This window comes from Pteropus vampyrus, unplaced genomic scaffold (assembly GCF_000151845.1).
Source record: "Pteropus vampyrus isolate Shadow unplaced genomic scaffold, Pvam_2.0 Scaffold260, whole genome shotgun sequence".
In the NCBI taxonomy this organism is placed as follows: Eukaryota; Metazoa; Chordata; class Mammalia; order Chiroptera; family Pteropodidae; genus Pteropus; species Pteropus vampyrus.
Window position 1 is genome coordinate 1,572,121 of NW_011889041.1, and position 15,302 is coordinate 1,587,422.

General features: G+C 35.9%; 1 protein-coding gene across 4 annotated transcripts in view; it reads left to right on the forward strand.

Annotated features, from left to right (window-relative positions):
- The window catches only part of HMGCLL1 (3-hydroxymethyl-3-methylglutaryl-CoA lyase like 1), a 167,379-nt gene that overhangs the window by 9,257 nt on the left and 142,820 nt on the right, over positions 1 to 15,302 (forward strand). The window contains exons 2-5 of one of the 4 annotated variants that reach the window (XM_011375016.1): positions 2,860 to 2,896; positions 9,249 to 9,274; positions 9,718 to 9,734; positions 15,012 to 15,022. The exons of the other annotated variants lie outside the window; for them this stretch is intronic. Of the exons in view, the coding sequence (XP_011373318.1) occupies positions 2,860 to 2,896; positions 9,249 to 9,274; positions 9,718 to 9,734; positions 15,012 to 15,022 (91 nt within the window). The remainder of the gene's footprint in view (positions 1 to 2,859; positions 2,897 to 9,248; positions 9,275 to 9,717; positions 9,735 to 15,011; positions 15,023 to 15,302) is intronic. 4 annotated transcript variants of the gene reach the window in all.

The following is a 15,302-nucleotide window of genomic DNA, read 5'->3' on the forward strand; positions in this document are numbered from 1 at the left end:
CTCATATTTTATTTTTAATCAGTTAAAATGTTATTTTGTATGTGTTCTTTGTTCAAAGAACTTTTATACAGCCACCACTGTTGAGTGTTCAGTTTGTACTGGGCACTGCTTAACCGCTTAAATGCAATAACTCATTTAATCTTCACAGCAATCCATTTCATAGATTTAGTAATTGAGATGCAGAAAGGTTAAATAACTTATTCATGGACAACAACTAATGAATAGCAGAGCTAGGAATTGAGTTCAGGCAATTCCAGAGCTAGTTTCACCACTACACCAGTGCTTCCTAAACTTTCCTAGTAATAGGAATCACTTGAGGTGTTTATTAAATGTGCTGGACATTCTGATTCAGTAGCTATGAGTCGAAGCCCAACTATCATTGTTTTTTCTTCACCTAATTTTAAAAAAACACTGTGCTGGGTGATGCTGCCACCCTTCTATCTCTCTATCTGCTGTCAGAGGGCCTGCTGTCCTATCAAATTTCCTCTAAACTATCTTTCCAGAACTCCTGGCTCTTGCCCATGAAAGACTCTTATGAGTTTCAGCTTCCCTTCTGTCCTCTTTGAGGTTGAGACTAGAGTTCTGCCTGGAATAGAATTGCATTGGATACAAAAGGAAAAACAACTAGGTTTCCAATAAATTTCCTGTTCCCTTCAATCTCCAATACTTTCTGTCCTTGGATTTCTGTTGGCTCTTGTATTCCTTGCTTTCTCTTACTCCAGCTGGCTTTCACATCCTTCCCTCCCCCGACCCTGTGTTCTTGTTTTTTTCATTAGCTCTGAACGCCTCCAAGTCTTTTGGCTTTCTTTATGCTTATTCACTCTATGCTGTAACTTTCCCTGACCCTTTATTCTCTCCTCGTCTATTCTTTTCCAAGTTTAGCTTTTATTTTTGTTTTGTTTTATTTTTCCTGATCAATCAAGGGGTTAGACTGTGCAGACCCACAACTTTATAGGTCACTCTCATGTAACAGATGGTATTTAAAAGAGATAAAGCAAAATCATATATTTGGATAATATCATTTTAACAGAAATTCTGATGTGAAAGTGATAGCTAAGTCTGCTTGTAGCCCTAACACTAAAGGCAACATATAGAATCCCAGTTTCTTCTTGCTGGTCTCTGTTGTTAAAGTAGGAGATGCAAATTGGCTATATACAGGTGAGCCTAATGTAACCTCTGGAAATATTTTGCTTGATCGAAACTATACTTAAAAACTAAGTACATGTGAATGCCTTAAACTCTTTATTCATATACCTAGCTGCACTCTTTATTCATATACCTAGCTGCCTCGGACATCCAGGTTATCTTTCTGAACCTATAAATAGTTGATTTTGTGAGCCTTGAGGGTCAATGACATGGAGATACTTTAATGAGACCATCCAGAATATTTCTGAATATTTGCATATTTTTCAACAGAGTAAAGCCTAATCATAATCATTCAATAGGCAAGACATCTTTAAATTACCAGAAGTTTACCGTCTTCCCTTTTGGACAGTCTTCCTTTTCTGAGTGATGAGAATTCATGCCTAAATGAACTCTCAGGTGTTTTTAAATTTCTTCTCCTGGAACGAACCATCTTGATGAACCATTTTTAATGTTTTCTTACAGAAAATAATTTTGGCAGATCTAGTTCCCAAAACATTCATTCTAAAATCAGACTTTATGTAAAGAGAATTTTATATGAAGATAATTTAAAACATTACTCTAGTTCATAGAAGTTTATAGTCTTAAACTTTTTTTCATATAATTTATATGAAAGCCAAGTAATAACAAAAATGGAAAAGCTCTCTGAAAAATATGAAATGTAAACAAAAGCTATTGTTTCTAGGAAGTGATGCAGGGACTAGAGCTGTGAGTTCCAAACACATTTTTGATAGAAGGAGCTGATATTTCTAGAGAGAGGAAGAGCTGTGCTCTGGCTGTCTTGATACTTGCAAGGTAGTAAACACCATGGTGGGAGAAAGAGGGGCAAAGTATTATGACAGTTCCAAGGGCACTGTCTAGGCCACATTTTCATTCTTCATTGCTGTATTCCTCTGAAAAGTCGTTTCTTCATTCTGCTTTCTATTTGCATCGCTTCCCCTCCCCCCACAATCTTTTCTTGCAATTTTATTAAAAACACAAGTTTGTAAAGTTCTAGTTCAGGAGTTAGTAATAATGATAATAGTCTTTGTGTTGGAGGTAGATTTGAGGTCAAGTGAGATTTGGATAGATAAAAGGCATTCCTGGTCAGAATTAATATTGTGAAAACATGGGGGATTATTTTGTTTAAAAATCTGTGTGTATCAATATATACATATCAATCTATATCTGTATCTACCTTTATATATACCTATCTCAGTCTCTGTCATATAGCTAAGTATTTGTCTCTTATAGGGAAAAAACAATTTAAATGCCTCTAATCTTAAAAATTGACCTTTTTACCTATTTGATTTAAAGATGGATGCTTACTTTTTTAAAAAAATTAAGTTTATTGAGGTAACATTGGTTAATACAATTATATAATTTTCAGGTATACATAATAATTTAATATTCTATTGTGTGTTATCACCCAAAGTCCAGTTTCCTTCAGTTACCATGTATTTGATCCCCTTTATCCCATCTACCTCCCCGCTCCTCTCCAACCTCCTACCCGCTGGTAACCACTAGTCTATAGTCCATGTCCACGAGTCTCTGTCTGTCCTATTCATTTGTTGCTTTTAAGTTTATATCCCAGATAAAAGTCATATTACATGATTTTCAACTTTTTCTGTCTGGCATGATTATCTCGTGGTCCATCCATGTTGTCGCAAATGGCAGTATTTCATCTCTTCTTATGGCTGAGTATTCCATCAAATATATGTACCGCAGCTTCTTTAGCCAATCATCTATCGTAGGACACTTCAGTTGCTTCCATGTCCTGGACACTGTGAATAATGCTGCTATGAACATCAGTTTGCAAATATCTTCTCGAATATGGGTTTTCAAGTCTTTAGAGTAATTACCCAGTAGAGAGATTGCTGGATCATAAGGTAGATCAGTTCTTAGTTTTTGGGATGGATGCTCAGTTTTTACAAATGGCGAAACTTTTCACATACTTGTTTCTCTTACGTCCTTCACCTATTCCCCCAGCACCAGTGCTTGTATAGTAGTTAGTGGACCCATTTTTGTTTTCGACATTAAAGCAAATTTCTCTACCAAATATGGTTGAATAGATTAAAATACCTTTTTATTAAGTATATAATATCTGCAATGTTAGATGAAGTCTTTTCAAGGAGTGAAACTATATTTTATTTACCTTTCTGTTATCCAGAAGACCTAAATATTTAGATCCTCTTTAAATGTTTAAAAAACTAAATCATTTATATATGGTAAGTATGACAAACATCCAAAGTATAAACTTCAGGTGCTTTTAGCCAAATTAACTGACTTTCTGATTTGTAAAAATATGTACTTAATTTATCAAAGATATTATTTTGTAAACTACAATTAGTAGTTTTAGCTGTTATATATTTTCATCTTGGACTATAATGTATGTTTTTAAATCCTGGTGCTAATTTTGAAGTTTGAGAACCGTTTTTATTCCCCCCACTTTTTTTCTTAGCTATCGTTGTAGAGTTCAGAGAAATAGATCTAGCTTTTCATTCACTTTCCAAAAATGTGTTTTTATTGAGTTAATTCACACAGTGTACAATATACATCTTCTCGTGACTCCATTTTACAGAAGTAGTAGAAACATGGAGGGGGTATAATGATACTCTTAGGGTGAAACAGCTTCTCTGTTGCAATGTCTAAGCTATGGTCTGGTTTTGGATTCAGTGTTTGGGCTGAATATCCCACTGATAGTAAGCGCATCAAATGTCACCTTATGCTTGTAACTTTCCAAGTCACATTTCCTTGGATTTATAAAGTAGGGAAATGCAGATGGCAGGAAACATCAACTGCATAAAAATGCCTTCAATATAAGTTTCACTCTGTGAAATCAGCATTTCATAAAGTCTTTTTGGTGAGCTTTATTAACAAGCGATGGGGTCTAGGAAGCTTGGCAAACAAGGAGTCAGGAAACCCCAAAGAGAACATGTCTGTCAGACGTCTTTCCTTCTGGGATTTCCTTCCAAATGTTTTTGGATCTTGAAGGAAGTGGAGTGGCTCTCTGCCACCACTTTCATACATCTGTAACCCACTGGGTGTACAGAGTCTGGCATTCACTTTTTAAATTCTTTCCCCAATCTGTATTTATTTCACTGTGAAATAGAAGCTGATCATAGGTTAATGTTGAAGTCAAAATATGAATCTTATTTTAGTTAGAGTCAGTTTCTGGTTTTTGAGAATTTTGATTTAAGGGCTGAGAATTCTCTGATTTTTTAAATGCTGTGGCACAGTTCAAACCTCGCATTTTACAGAAAGCTGTGGACCTGGTCAAACATAAAAGCTGAGGGCAATTTGAAGCTATGTTTACCTAGGTTTTAGGGCTGTGCTTAAAAGACATTTTGCAAGACCAGTGGAGAAACAGATGTAGTTATTCAGAGTTTCACTCGTGAATGTCTGCTATCACTTAGTCCCCATTCCCTGATGACAAGATTTTAATATTTAATTTAATATAATTCTGCTGAATATATGCTCTAGAAAATATTGAAAGGAAAACTTGAGCTAAAAGAGTTGGAACACAAGCCTGCATAAATACTCATCTCTAGAGAGCCAAATCTCTTAAATCTCTTTGCTCTTTGGAGAATGTATACAGATGTTGACTTTTTGATGGGAAAGATAGTGATAACTTGTTAAATAGAATGTCAATCACTTGTCTTATCAAAAAGTATTATTTAGGGGCTTTAGTATTATTTTAGCATATCTGCTCTAGATTTACAAATGACTTATTGCATGAGAAATGAAAGAGTATATGAGATGCAAAATGCTACATTATTAATATACTATTATTAACAAGAGTTAGGGCTTAAAATCATGATGGGGATGTAAAATATAGCATAAGGAATAAAAAAAGACTTCGGGAAATTATATAGTAATGATATCAACCACTCTATCAGATAGCAAACTTATTCCAGTGATTCTGCTAAATGCTTTACATAACTTCTGAACTCTTATAGTTCTGCAAAGAAGATCTTGTTATTTTCACTTATAATGTGAGGAAAGGGGGGCTCAAAGAGTTAATAAAACTCTCTTTAGGTTCATACCTGGTAGAGGCACTGAAGTTGAATCTACGTCAGATCCAAAGCCTGTATTTCTTTCCCTACATCATGTCAGTCTGTTGACCAGTAGGAACTTCAATTATAAGAAAATTATTTTGTACTCACTTAACATAACTTTTTAAATTTAACATGTTAGTAAAGTTCAAAAATCTATTGCTTTAAGAAAGAAAACTGCAGTTGGTTACAAATGGCTTAAATGATACAGCTCAACTTCCATCATTAGTTCATTTTGAAACCCAACATTTAAAATCTGAGGTGGATGAATCTGAGTGAATCACTCTTAACTTCAGAGACAGGCTATTCAGACTCTTTAAAATGATTCTATAGTATTTTATCACCTTTCATAACCTTCTTCTCTCATTCTTTTGTTCCATCAGCCTTTTTTATTTTCCTGCATTCAGGTAAATGGTTTAATAGGATTTCTGAGACATGTATCTTTCCTTAGTTTTTCAGAGCTCAATCTCGGCAAGTTTTGATATGATTTAGTCATATAAAAAAGGTCAAATTTATATAAAATGTGTTGGTGTATACATATCAAATATAGTGTATGTAGACTTCATATACATATTGAAAGTTTCTAGATTACTTTCCTTGGAAAAATCAGTTTACTTTACTTCAACTATTGCATCTTTATTGTCTTTTCTAAGTAGCCATCCAAAACCTTAGTGTGTAGAGTAAAACAACATGATATAATTAATATAATAAATGGAATTAAAAAAACAAATAGTGACCCAAAATGTGCTAAAATATTATTGAGATCTTAATAAAAATCTTTATTAATAAGACATAGATTATTCAAAGCATAGAAAACAATAATTTTCTGTTATTTGTCACTAAAAGCACAAAAGTAAAGATAATGAAACCAATCATATACAGTTGATCATAGAATAAGCAAGACAATGGATGAAAAGAAAAAATATTGGCAAAGCAGTTCTAACATCCACAATGTACCCCTAAGAGAAGAACTTCAATATACTTCCATTTTAGAAAAAAGAAGCTCAGGAACCACAGCCAGTCACATTATGACTGAACATTTCAGTTGAATTTATGCTACCGCAGATGTAGTTTCATGCAGCTTTGCTGTTCTTCCACTTCTGCTTAGCATTTCTCAAAACTGTGCTATAAGTGTGGAATGCTGTGGTGGCCAGGAGTTCTCTATGGCCTGTGTTAGTAGCCTCTCATTTCTCCTCTCCACAGCAGCAGACTTTGTTCAGGGGGAGCATCAGGCTTTGATGATGTACCGCCCATCACTGATGAGTCCACAAGCCCCATGATATTTGACACTGCCATCACTTCCTTTTATTAAAAGCAAGATTCAGAGAAGACCACCAACTCCTTCTCAGACTGTTGACAAAAATACGATCCTTGTCATTAATTTTGTATGAGCTCCTATTTACCTAGTTTTGATGAAGCCGCAGGTATCAGATTATTTAATTACTCAAACTACATATAGTAACTTCTTTCTGTTTTTAGATTCATACTGTAATTGGAGACATTTTCTGTTAACTGTAGGACAGTATAGAGTAAATGCTGAAAACTCTAGAAAGTTTAAAATATTTAAAATGGTCTGAGACATGCTATAAAATGGTCTCATTAATTTCCAGGAAGGAAAAGTAAGTACAAAAAATTACATTTGTGCCTAATCACTAGTAAAATATATAATTCTCATATACCACAGAAATCACAAGAATTGAAAACCAGAAAAACTGAGCATATTCTTATACAGTTTTGCTATTTGTATCGCTGTTGTGGCAGAGCATATTTAGTCTTTAGGCTGTGTGTTTTATTTTTTACATTTTAGCTTCAACATTCCATCAGCACACATCAGTACTTTCTTAGAACATTCTTTTATTCATTTGTTATTATCAACTAAAAATTGGAATACTTTACACGTGTTGATAAATTTTAGTTACTCTTATTTTCATGAGGACAAACATTTATAGCTCGTGAACTTGTTCTTATAAATATATTTATATATCAACATGTGTATGCATATACACATACCCACTGAAAATAACAATATCCATATCCAAATGTGTCTGTGAGTGTATGAATGTAAGTCTTCAGATATGTAGGTTTATGTCTATGAATATATGTAAGTACATATTTAATACCATTGGGTAAATAATGGTATATCAAAGCACATTTTTGGGAGTTGGAATACTCAGAGAAATGATGAGATGGCCAAAGACAAGTTAGGATCTGGAGCAACTGAGGACATTGTGTGTGAGACGGACATAATAAGCACCACTGAAAAGTGGGCATGTGGGAGAAGGTATCGATGAAGATAGCCTTCCACAATGCCTGCTAATCAGCAGTTATTGAATCCACAGCAGTTATTGAACCCACCTGCCTTGCAGTTATTGCTTAGTGTGTTTGGCTGTTATTTTTAGTGTCCTTGACACCACTATATTATCTCAAGCTTTCAAATGATTATCTAAGTTATTAAGGTTTGTTATTTTGTGATTCTGTACAGTAGGATCTACTCTTATTATCACTAGACCAAAGCTGCATATGGTCAGGCATTGATGTCCAACTCTTTCCCTCCTCAAAGACTGAAAGGAGATCCCCAGAGGGAAAGCATCCTGGTGGTAGAGAAGCAGATCTTGAGGCCTTTCCTGAAAAAAACATATTCCATTCTCTCAAACTATTCAGCGTTAAATTAGTGACTATGTTCATGTGATTTTTTTAGTGCACACTAATATATGTAGATTTTCCTGATATTGGTGTTTCTAAGACACCACTGGAAATTTAAAAAGGGATAGAAAAATGTTTAAATAATTTGTGAAATTTGTAAAGATATTTTATAGAATTATTTGTTTCTAGTGTTGTTTAAGATTTCATCCATTATTTAGTAGATGCTGAGAAGACAAAAATGAAATGGTCCAAGTGAAGTAATTATTTATACTTAGACATAAAATCTTGGTATTTAAAAGGAAGGAGTTATAAAGCTATAGAATTAGAATGGATATTACCATAGAAATTAGAATTTTAATTTTTTTAATTTTTACATTATAGTGATAGAAGGATTTTATTGATTTTTAGTTGGTGATCGGCTGTTATTAAAACATAATCATATAGTTATTTTTAAAGTTAGTTTAAGCTAGACCTGTGGTTCTCTTATTGTAGTACTTGGATCAGCAGCATTACCATCTATGAGCTGGTTAGAAATGCAAATTAATGGACCCGAGCTGACCTAAAGAATCAGTCTCTGCATGTGGTCCCAGTAAACTGTTTTGTCAGGCTCTACAGGAGATTTGTATGCACATTAAAGTTTGAGAAATACTGATCTTTAAGAATAGTCCACGACTAAAAGCCATTGTGGGCTACAAAGGAAAGAACTTGGAATTAAGAGTTTGGGTTTTGTCTGTTTTATATTGTAGGGATATTTCTTTATATCTAAAACAAAACAAAACAAAACAAAACAAAAACCCACAAAAAACAAAACACTACGTTAACAAAGATTGTAGAACAAATAAAATCGATGTTTTAAAAAATGAATTTTATAAGATAATATAGTTTAATTATATTCAAAGTTATTAATAGGAGTTTAAATGAAGAATTTTCATAACCATTGCATACTATCAGTTTAGAATAAGCAGCTCATTGGGATATTTTAGTTTCTTGAATAAATTAATTAATGCTGCTGAAATGAACTATTTATACAGAGAACAAAATTAAACTTTATTGACCAACTTGCTGAATTTTGCTAGAGATTAAATATCCAAATAGAAGCTTAGTTTACTTAGCTGGAAGGCATACAGACTAATTAGTCATTGCATATAACCTGTTCATTAACTATTCCTGAGGGTAATTGAAAACCAGCCACTATGATTTGTTTTTTAATAGAAAATGTAAAGAAGAACATTGATTTACTGCCTAACATGGCTGATAAAGGTTGCATCCAACTTTAGCAGAACTGTGTTAAACATTTTTTTCTTTGTTTTGATGTTTCAGTCTCCAGATGTTAGCTGTTTTTGTGAGGAAATAATGGTGTTAGCTATGAGTTTTCTTGGAAAGAAGGAGCTTAAAAGCTTTGGAGTGCCGGACTCATCGTCTGCACAGCCAGATGAACATGGATGGAATGTTAGGTGAAGTCCACGGGGAGTCATTCCACAGCAGCATCTGGAAGGAAACAATAAGTGACTGGAGGGTGTACTTTTCAGGCAAATGATTAAGAGGCGATTAAATGAAGGTGTTAGGATGTAAGGGAGGGAAGGAAGCACTGAAGGTGTATATATAATATGGGATGGAGGGATTATGGAAAAGACTTAGCAGAATGAACCGTAGATCACAGCTGAACTTATAAAAAGTTGGAATTAGAATTTGGACAGAACAGCTTATTGGTATCACATGAAATAGTACATGAGATTCACATAATACATAACATACTGGGACTTTTTTTTTGGAACACTAAAGGACAGTGATGATGTCTAGTTACTTGAGCCACTGGAAATAATTTCTTAGAGTGGAAAGACATCCTGCTATTACACCTTTATGGTCATAGCCAGTTTATATTGGCCCTACTTTAAAGTCTTAAGGGAACTCTGGGCTTCGGACATAGAAATCCAAGCTTTTGATCAAGTGAGTAGTTCTACTTTAATAGTTTGATACTAACTTATTCATAATGAATAAAGACAGTGTTGCTTTAAATTGCTTTACATAATCATACCTTTCTGCCCTTTTCTCTTGCCTACTGACACTTCCCCACTCCCAATTATGAATGAATGAATGAATAAAACTGTTTGATTTAGATGATATGGGATGAAAACTAGTTTATTTTTCCCCAAAACGCTCACGTTTACCCTTAAAAACAAAATCAAGTGTCTTCTGAATACAAATTTTCCTTCTTGATGCCAGATATTTGAGCATCTGGAAAAGTGAGAAATTAGAAAGATAAGGCAGCATTATGGAAGCTCATGACATGCTTTAGCACCCCAGTCATCCTTCCCAGCAGTCACTTAAAAGTCTTTTCATCTTAACGGATGGAGATTCTGCAAACACAAGGCTGAATCTTTATTCAGGCCTCAAAATCTAGGAATTGGATTTTATTAGCCAATATGCCTAAATACTGTAACACAACTCCATATTTTTTGTGGCCTGAAATAATCACAGGTGATTTCTTGCTCAAGTCTAGTGAATTATTTGGTTATTCAGAGACCCAGACTCTTCTTGTGACCCTGCCCTCTAGGTCATTTAGCTGGAGGTTGGGAAAGAGACCAGAAGACAGACACATGTTCTTCTAACCACATCTCTCCAGAAATTACACATTTTTGCTTCCTTCTATTGTCTGGAACGCACCAGAATTATTAGACTCAGATGTGGGGGTGGCAGAGATGTGTGCACTGCAGTTCATACCATGTAGACTTAACCTTTCCCGCCACACATCTAGGCAGGCTCTCTTTCTGGATTATAAGAAAATGTAAAATTAATTAGGCATATTCAAGAACACTCTGAGCAAATTAAATAGAGGGCTGTGTGTGTAATATTTGCTCTACAATAATACTTTGGAACAAAAAATCTCATTTATTCTATTTAAATATCTCTTTGGCCTCTCCTCCTGACCAGCCCTGGTGCACGTCTGGCCCTTTAGACCGGCATTCCCTCAGGATGATCATGTCATCAGGTGGCTCTAAGAAGTCAAAAGCTAAGGAATTCCAGATTGCTAAAATGTGCCATTGTGTAGGTTCCACCGATGAAAGGTATGAGGTGAAAGGTATGAGAATGCCTACCTGCCCCAAATCTGTTCTGTGCTACCTCTGGGTGAAGATAGCACTTAGATAACCAAGGTCATAGTCCTGACAGATTATGGACAAAGTCAGGCAAGTGTTGATGAGCTTTGAGAAGGAGCAGCAGTTTGGATTCTTTAGAAGATGGTGGACCCATTGAGGGATAGAATGTTTTTTTAAAAAGATTCAAGAAGCAGCTTGGGGAAAGCAGGGTTAAAAAAAAAGCTCCTTTTCACATTGCCTGGAGCTTACTCTCATTTCCAGAGAAATGTTCTGTAGAAACAGACCGGAAGAGGCTCAGTCTCTAGGTTGGTCCATGTATTGAGATGAAAAGATTCTGAGAGGAATGGCTTTGCATTTGTGATTGCTCTTGATCATCATTGTCACACACAGGGACTGTGAAAGTTATGTGCAGGGGCAAAAATGGGAAATTTGTTTTGTCACTGCGGAAGCTCTGCAATTTGGTAGGGGTAGAAGGGATGTATACTGTAATTAAGTCTATTTCTTAAAAGTACATTTATATAAGAAATTTAAGTAAGATTATCATATAATTTATGGTCCAAACATGGCCATTTTAAGAATAAAGGAGGATTGTATTAATTATTCTAGGATGACAGGTGTAGCCCAGGACCACCTCAAAGAAAAAGGGATATATGGCCACCTTTCTTTTAAGATGGTGATTTTGCATTCATCTAACAATAACCCTTCAAAGCATTTAATAGCCCTCATTTTAAAAAAATTTCATCCTCATACTCAACCTGCCATTTCAGTTAATTCCTGTGTTAAATAAAAATCAATAGAAACACAAATTTTTGTAGCGTAATTCTTTATATATTAAGTTATAAATTGTCCATTAGTTCTCTATACTCAAGGCTAAATATTTCTAGTACTTGTTACCTTCTCTCACCCTTGCTATAAGCTGCTACTTTAATCGCTCTATAGGCCTTTTCTAAGTTCTTTGTCTCTTTAAATTGAACCTGAAGCAGGACTGTGTTCTCTAGATAGGTTCCAGCGGAATCCTGGGTAAGGCAGGAGTAGTATTTTAGACTGTGACACCAACAGGATACTTCATGTAAGTATCCTGTTGCTCACTTGTTCAGCTTGAGAATCGAAGATTGTGAAATGAATTAGGCGTAGTCCTCAAGTATATGAAGCACTTTTAAGTACAGTATGGGTACCAGTTGTACTCTATATAGGCAACACAATTTATTGAGTAACCTTGTACTCCCCGGTATACAGAGAACATTTAAACGGGGCTAGATTTTGGCTTACATGGAGTGAATGAATACACAAGATGTTATTTAAGAGGGATCGGAAATTCAGCAGCCTCGGACCACTTCTCACCAGCCTGCTCACATTCCCAGCATTAGAGACACCTCTGGGGTTCAAGATAGCACGTCTGAGAAATGAAATTGGCCGCCTAGAAAGGAAAATATAGTAAAGTCTGTAGCAACCTTATCAGCAGGTAGATCAGAACTCTAAGGAAAAAACAAAACAAAACAAAAAACACGTAAGTTTTTATTAGAGTTGGGGCTGGAAGAGGTCAGTGTGTTAGAAAGCAGAGCCAGGTGAGGAGTCAGTAAGAGATAAGCAACTTAGAAATAACAAAGGCAGAGCTGGGGTTGCTGATGGCAAGTACTGTCTAGAAGCATGGAGGTGCTGCCAGGCAACCTGAAATGGTAGTTGTTTTTTTGTTTTTTGTTTTTTATTTTTAATTTTTTTTAAATTTTTTTTTTTCAGCTGTGGGCTGGCCTGAGGTTGGCTGTCACAGGCAGCAAGACAGAAGGAGTAAGTGCTCTGGCTCAGGAGCTCATAACCTAAAGTAGGAAGTAGGTTAAACATGGCCATATATTTTAAAGCTTAGTAACTAAAGAAAATAAATCTTTGTATAAGCCTATTTAGTATAAATTCGTATCTGCAGGTGAGGTCTTAGTTTTGGCGGGCTTGAGAACAAAATGAGAGAACAAAATATTGGTATCATTAGAGTGATTGAATTTAACTTTATAGAGTGTGAGAAAGCTTCTTGTAGGGAAATAGTATTTAGTAGTATTCTGGGGGAATGTAGGAAAGATTTTAATGGAGAAGCAGATTTTGCATACATTTAACAATTTACTTACTTTTTCTTAGATTTGGAACTATTTCCCTCTCATAAGTATTCTGACTCTCTTTGCATTTTACATTGTCAGACTTCCAGGAGAATCTGGATATAAAGTTCTCATCAATCTTGTCCAGCCCAGGAGTCAGGAGACTGACTTTGTCAGGGTGAAAAGTTAAGTATACCCTTGGGGTCTCCTCTTGCCTTCTCTCCCCTCCTAATCCAAGTTGCCATCATCTCTTATCTGGATTAGTGCTATCACCTCCTAACTTCTAGTCCCCTTGTTTTCACTCTGGCCCCCTTTTGTCTATTCTCAATACAGCAGCCAGAGTGAGCCCAGTAAAATACACCTCAAATCAATCACACTCTGCTCCAGAGCCCTCCATTGGCTTTCTATCTGCCTGGGAACAAGTGTTTATTTGGCCCTTTCTATATCTCTGATTCCTTATCTTTTTATTTTACTCATTGCTTGCTTTTGTCCATTTAGCACTGGCCTTCGGGCCCTTCCTAGAACAGTTAACATACAGGGCACATTTCCCTCAGTCAGTCAGAAAACATTGCACTGGCTGTTAGAAAGCTCTTTCCTAGGATATCTGTATAGATCTGTACTCATCCCTATCAGCCATCTCCTCTGTTCTTTTTACAAAGCACACCTTCTTATGCAACATTGAACATATCTCCTGTCCCTCAAAATTTTCTTCTTCCTTAATATCTTTTTTCCATAATACTTATCACTATATATTGTAGGTTTTGTTTTTTGTTTTGTTTTTGTTTTTTAGCTGTTATCTGTAGGCTCCTTGACTATAGGTCCTTTTGTTTACTGCTGCATGACAGGGCTCAGCAAATGAATGAGTAAAATAAAGCTCAGCTTATTAATTATCACATAATTCCATGGGGCTTCTGCTAAGTTGATGTTCATAACAATTATCATAGCCCTTTCTCTTTCAATTTAGGGAATCCCCCACAGTTCCAGCATACTAGCAGGCATCTGTACCCTCAGGTTCGAGACTTTTTATTTATTTTCTTGATATAGCCAGTGATACCAGTGGAAAATATCTACTCTACCTCACCCTGTCCAGGAAAATCTTTAAAATAGAAACATGTGTAATCCTTTAGACTACAGTACATTCTGTTCTTTAGAAAATCAGTGGTCCAGGTGTTTGGCCTACCTTCCTTTTGTTAAAGCTTCCTCACCACATGCAGCTCCCATTCCAAGTGTTTTTGAAGGGCTTCCCTTGAACAGTTCACAGACTAACTTCTGTGGACTCTGACTGGATGCATCATATTCATTCGTTCATTCCATAAGTATTTGCTGAGCATGTTCTATGTGCTGGGTTCTGTTCTAAGGGCAAGGATACACAAGTAAACCCAAGAGAATCCATACCCTCAAGGAACTCTGTCACATGGGGAGAGAAGAATAATAGATAAATAGACACAGAGATAACATGCCAGGTGGTGATGAGCGCTAGAATTAAGTAAAGATTAAGGATGACAGAGAGTGGAGAGGAGTTTTATTGTTGTTCTGAAAAAAAATTCTTTTTCATGTTATATAGGCTTCTTGGAGAGCAGAGATCTGAAGGAAGTGAGTCACAGGTTTTTGAGGGGACAGCAATCCAGTAGAGAGAAGTACAAAATGCCCAGGTATTCAAGGAATAGCAAGGAATTCAGTGTGGCTGGAGCAGGAGTGAAGGAGTAGTGGGATAGCTCAGAAAAGTGATAAGGTGCAATATCATGAAGGGCCTGAAGAGCCATAGTCAAGACTTTGGATTTTTCTCTAAGGAAAATGAGACGTTGTGGAGGCTCCCAAACCAGAGGAATGATGTGATTGGATTTGTATTTAAAAGTATTAGTAAGGCCATTGCCTTGGACAGTGGGTATCAAAAATGGAAGCAGAGAGACCACTTGTAATGCTTTTGCAGTAATCGAGGTGAGATGATTATTTTGAAGATAGAAGATGGTTTGCTGATTAAGTTGGTATTGGTTGTAAGAAGAAGGAGAGCCAAGGATGCATCCATGTGTGGGCTTTAGCAGGTTTTTTGTTGTTGTTATTGTTGTCTGTTGGGGCTGCTGTAACAGAACACCATAGATGGGGTAACTTATAAACAACAGAAATGTATGTCTCAAAATTCTGGAGGCTGGGCAGTCCAAGATCAGGGTCCTGGCTGGTTCATTGCTGAGAGTTTGCTTTCTAGTTCATAGACAGCTGTCTTTACTCTGTCTTCATGTGGCAGAAATGAAGAGGGAGCACTCCAGAGTCTCTTACAAGGAATCTAATCACCTCCTCAAGGGCCTGTC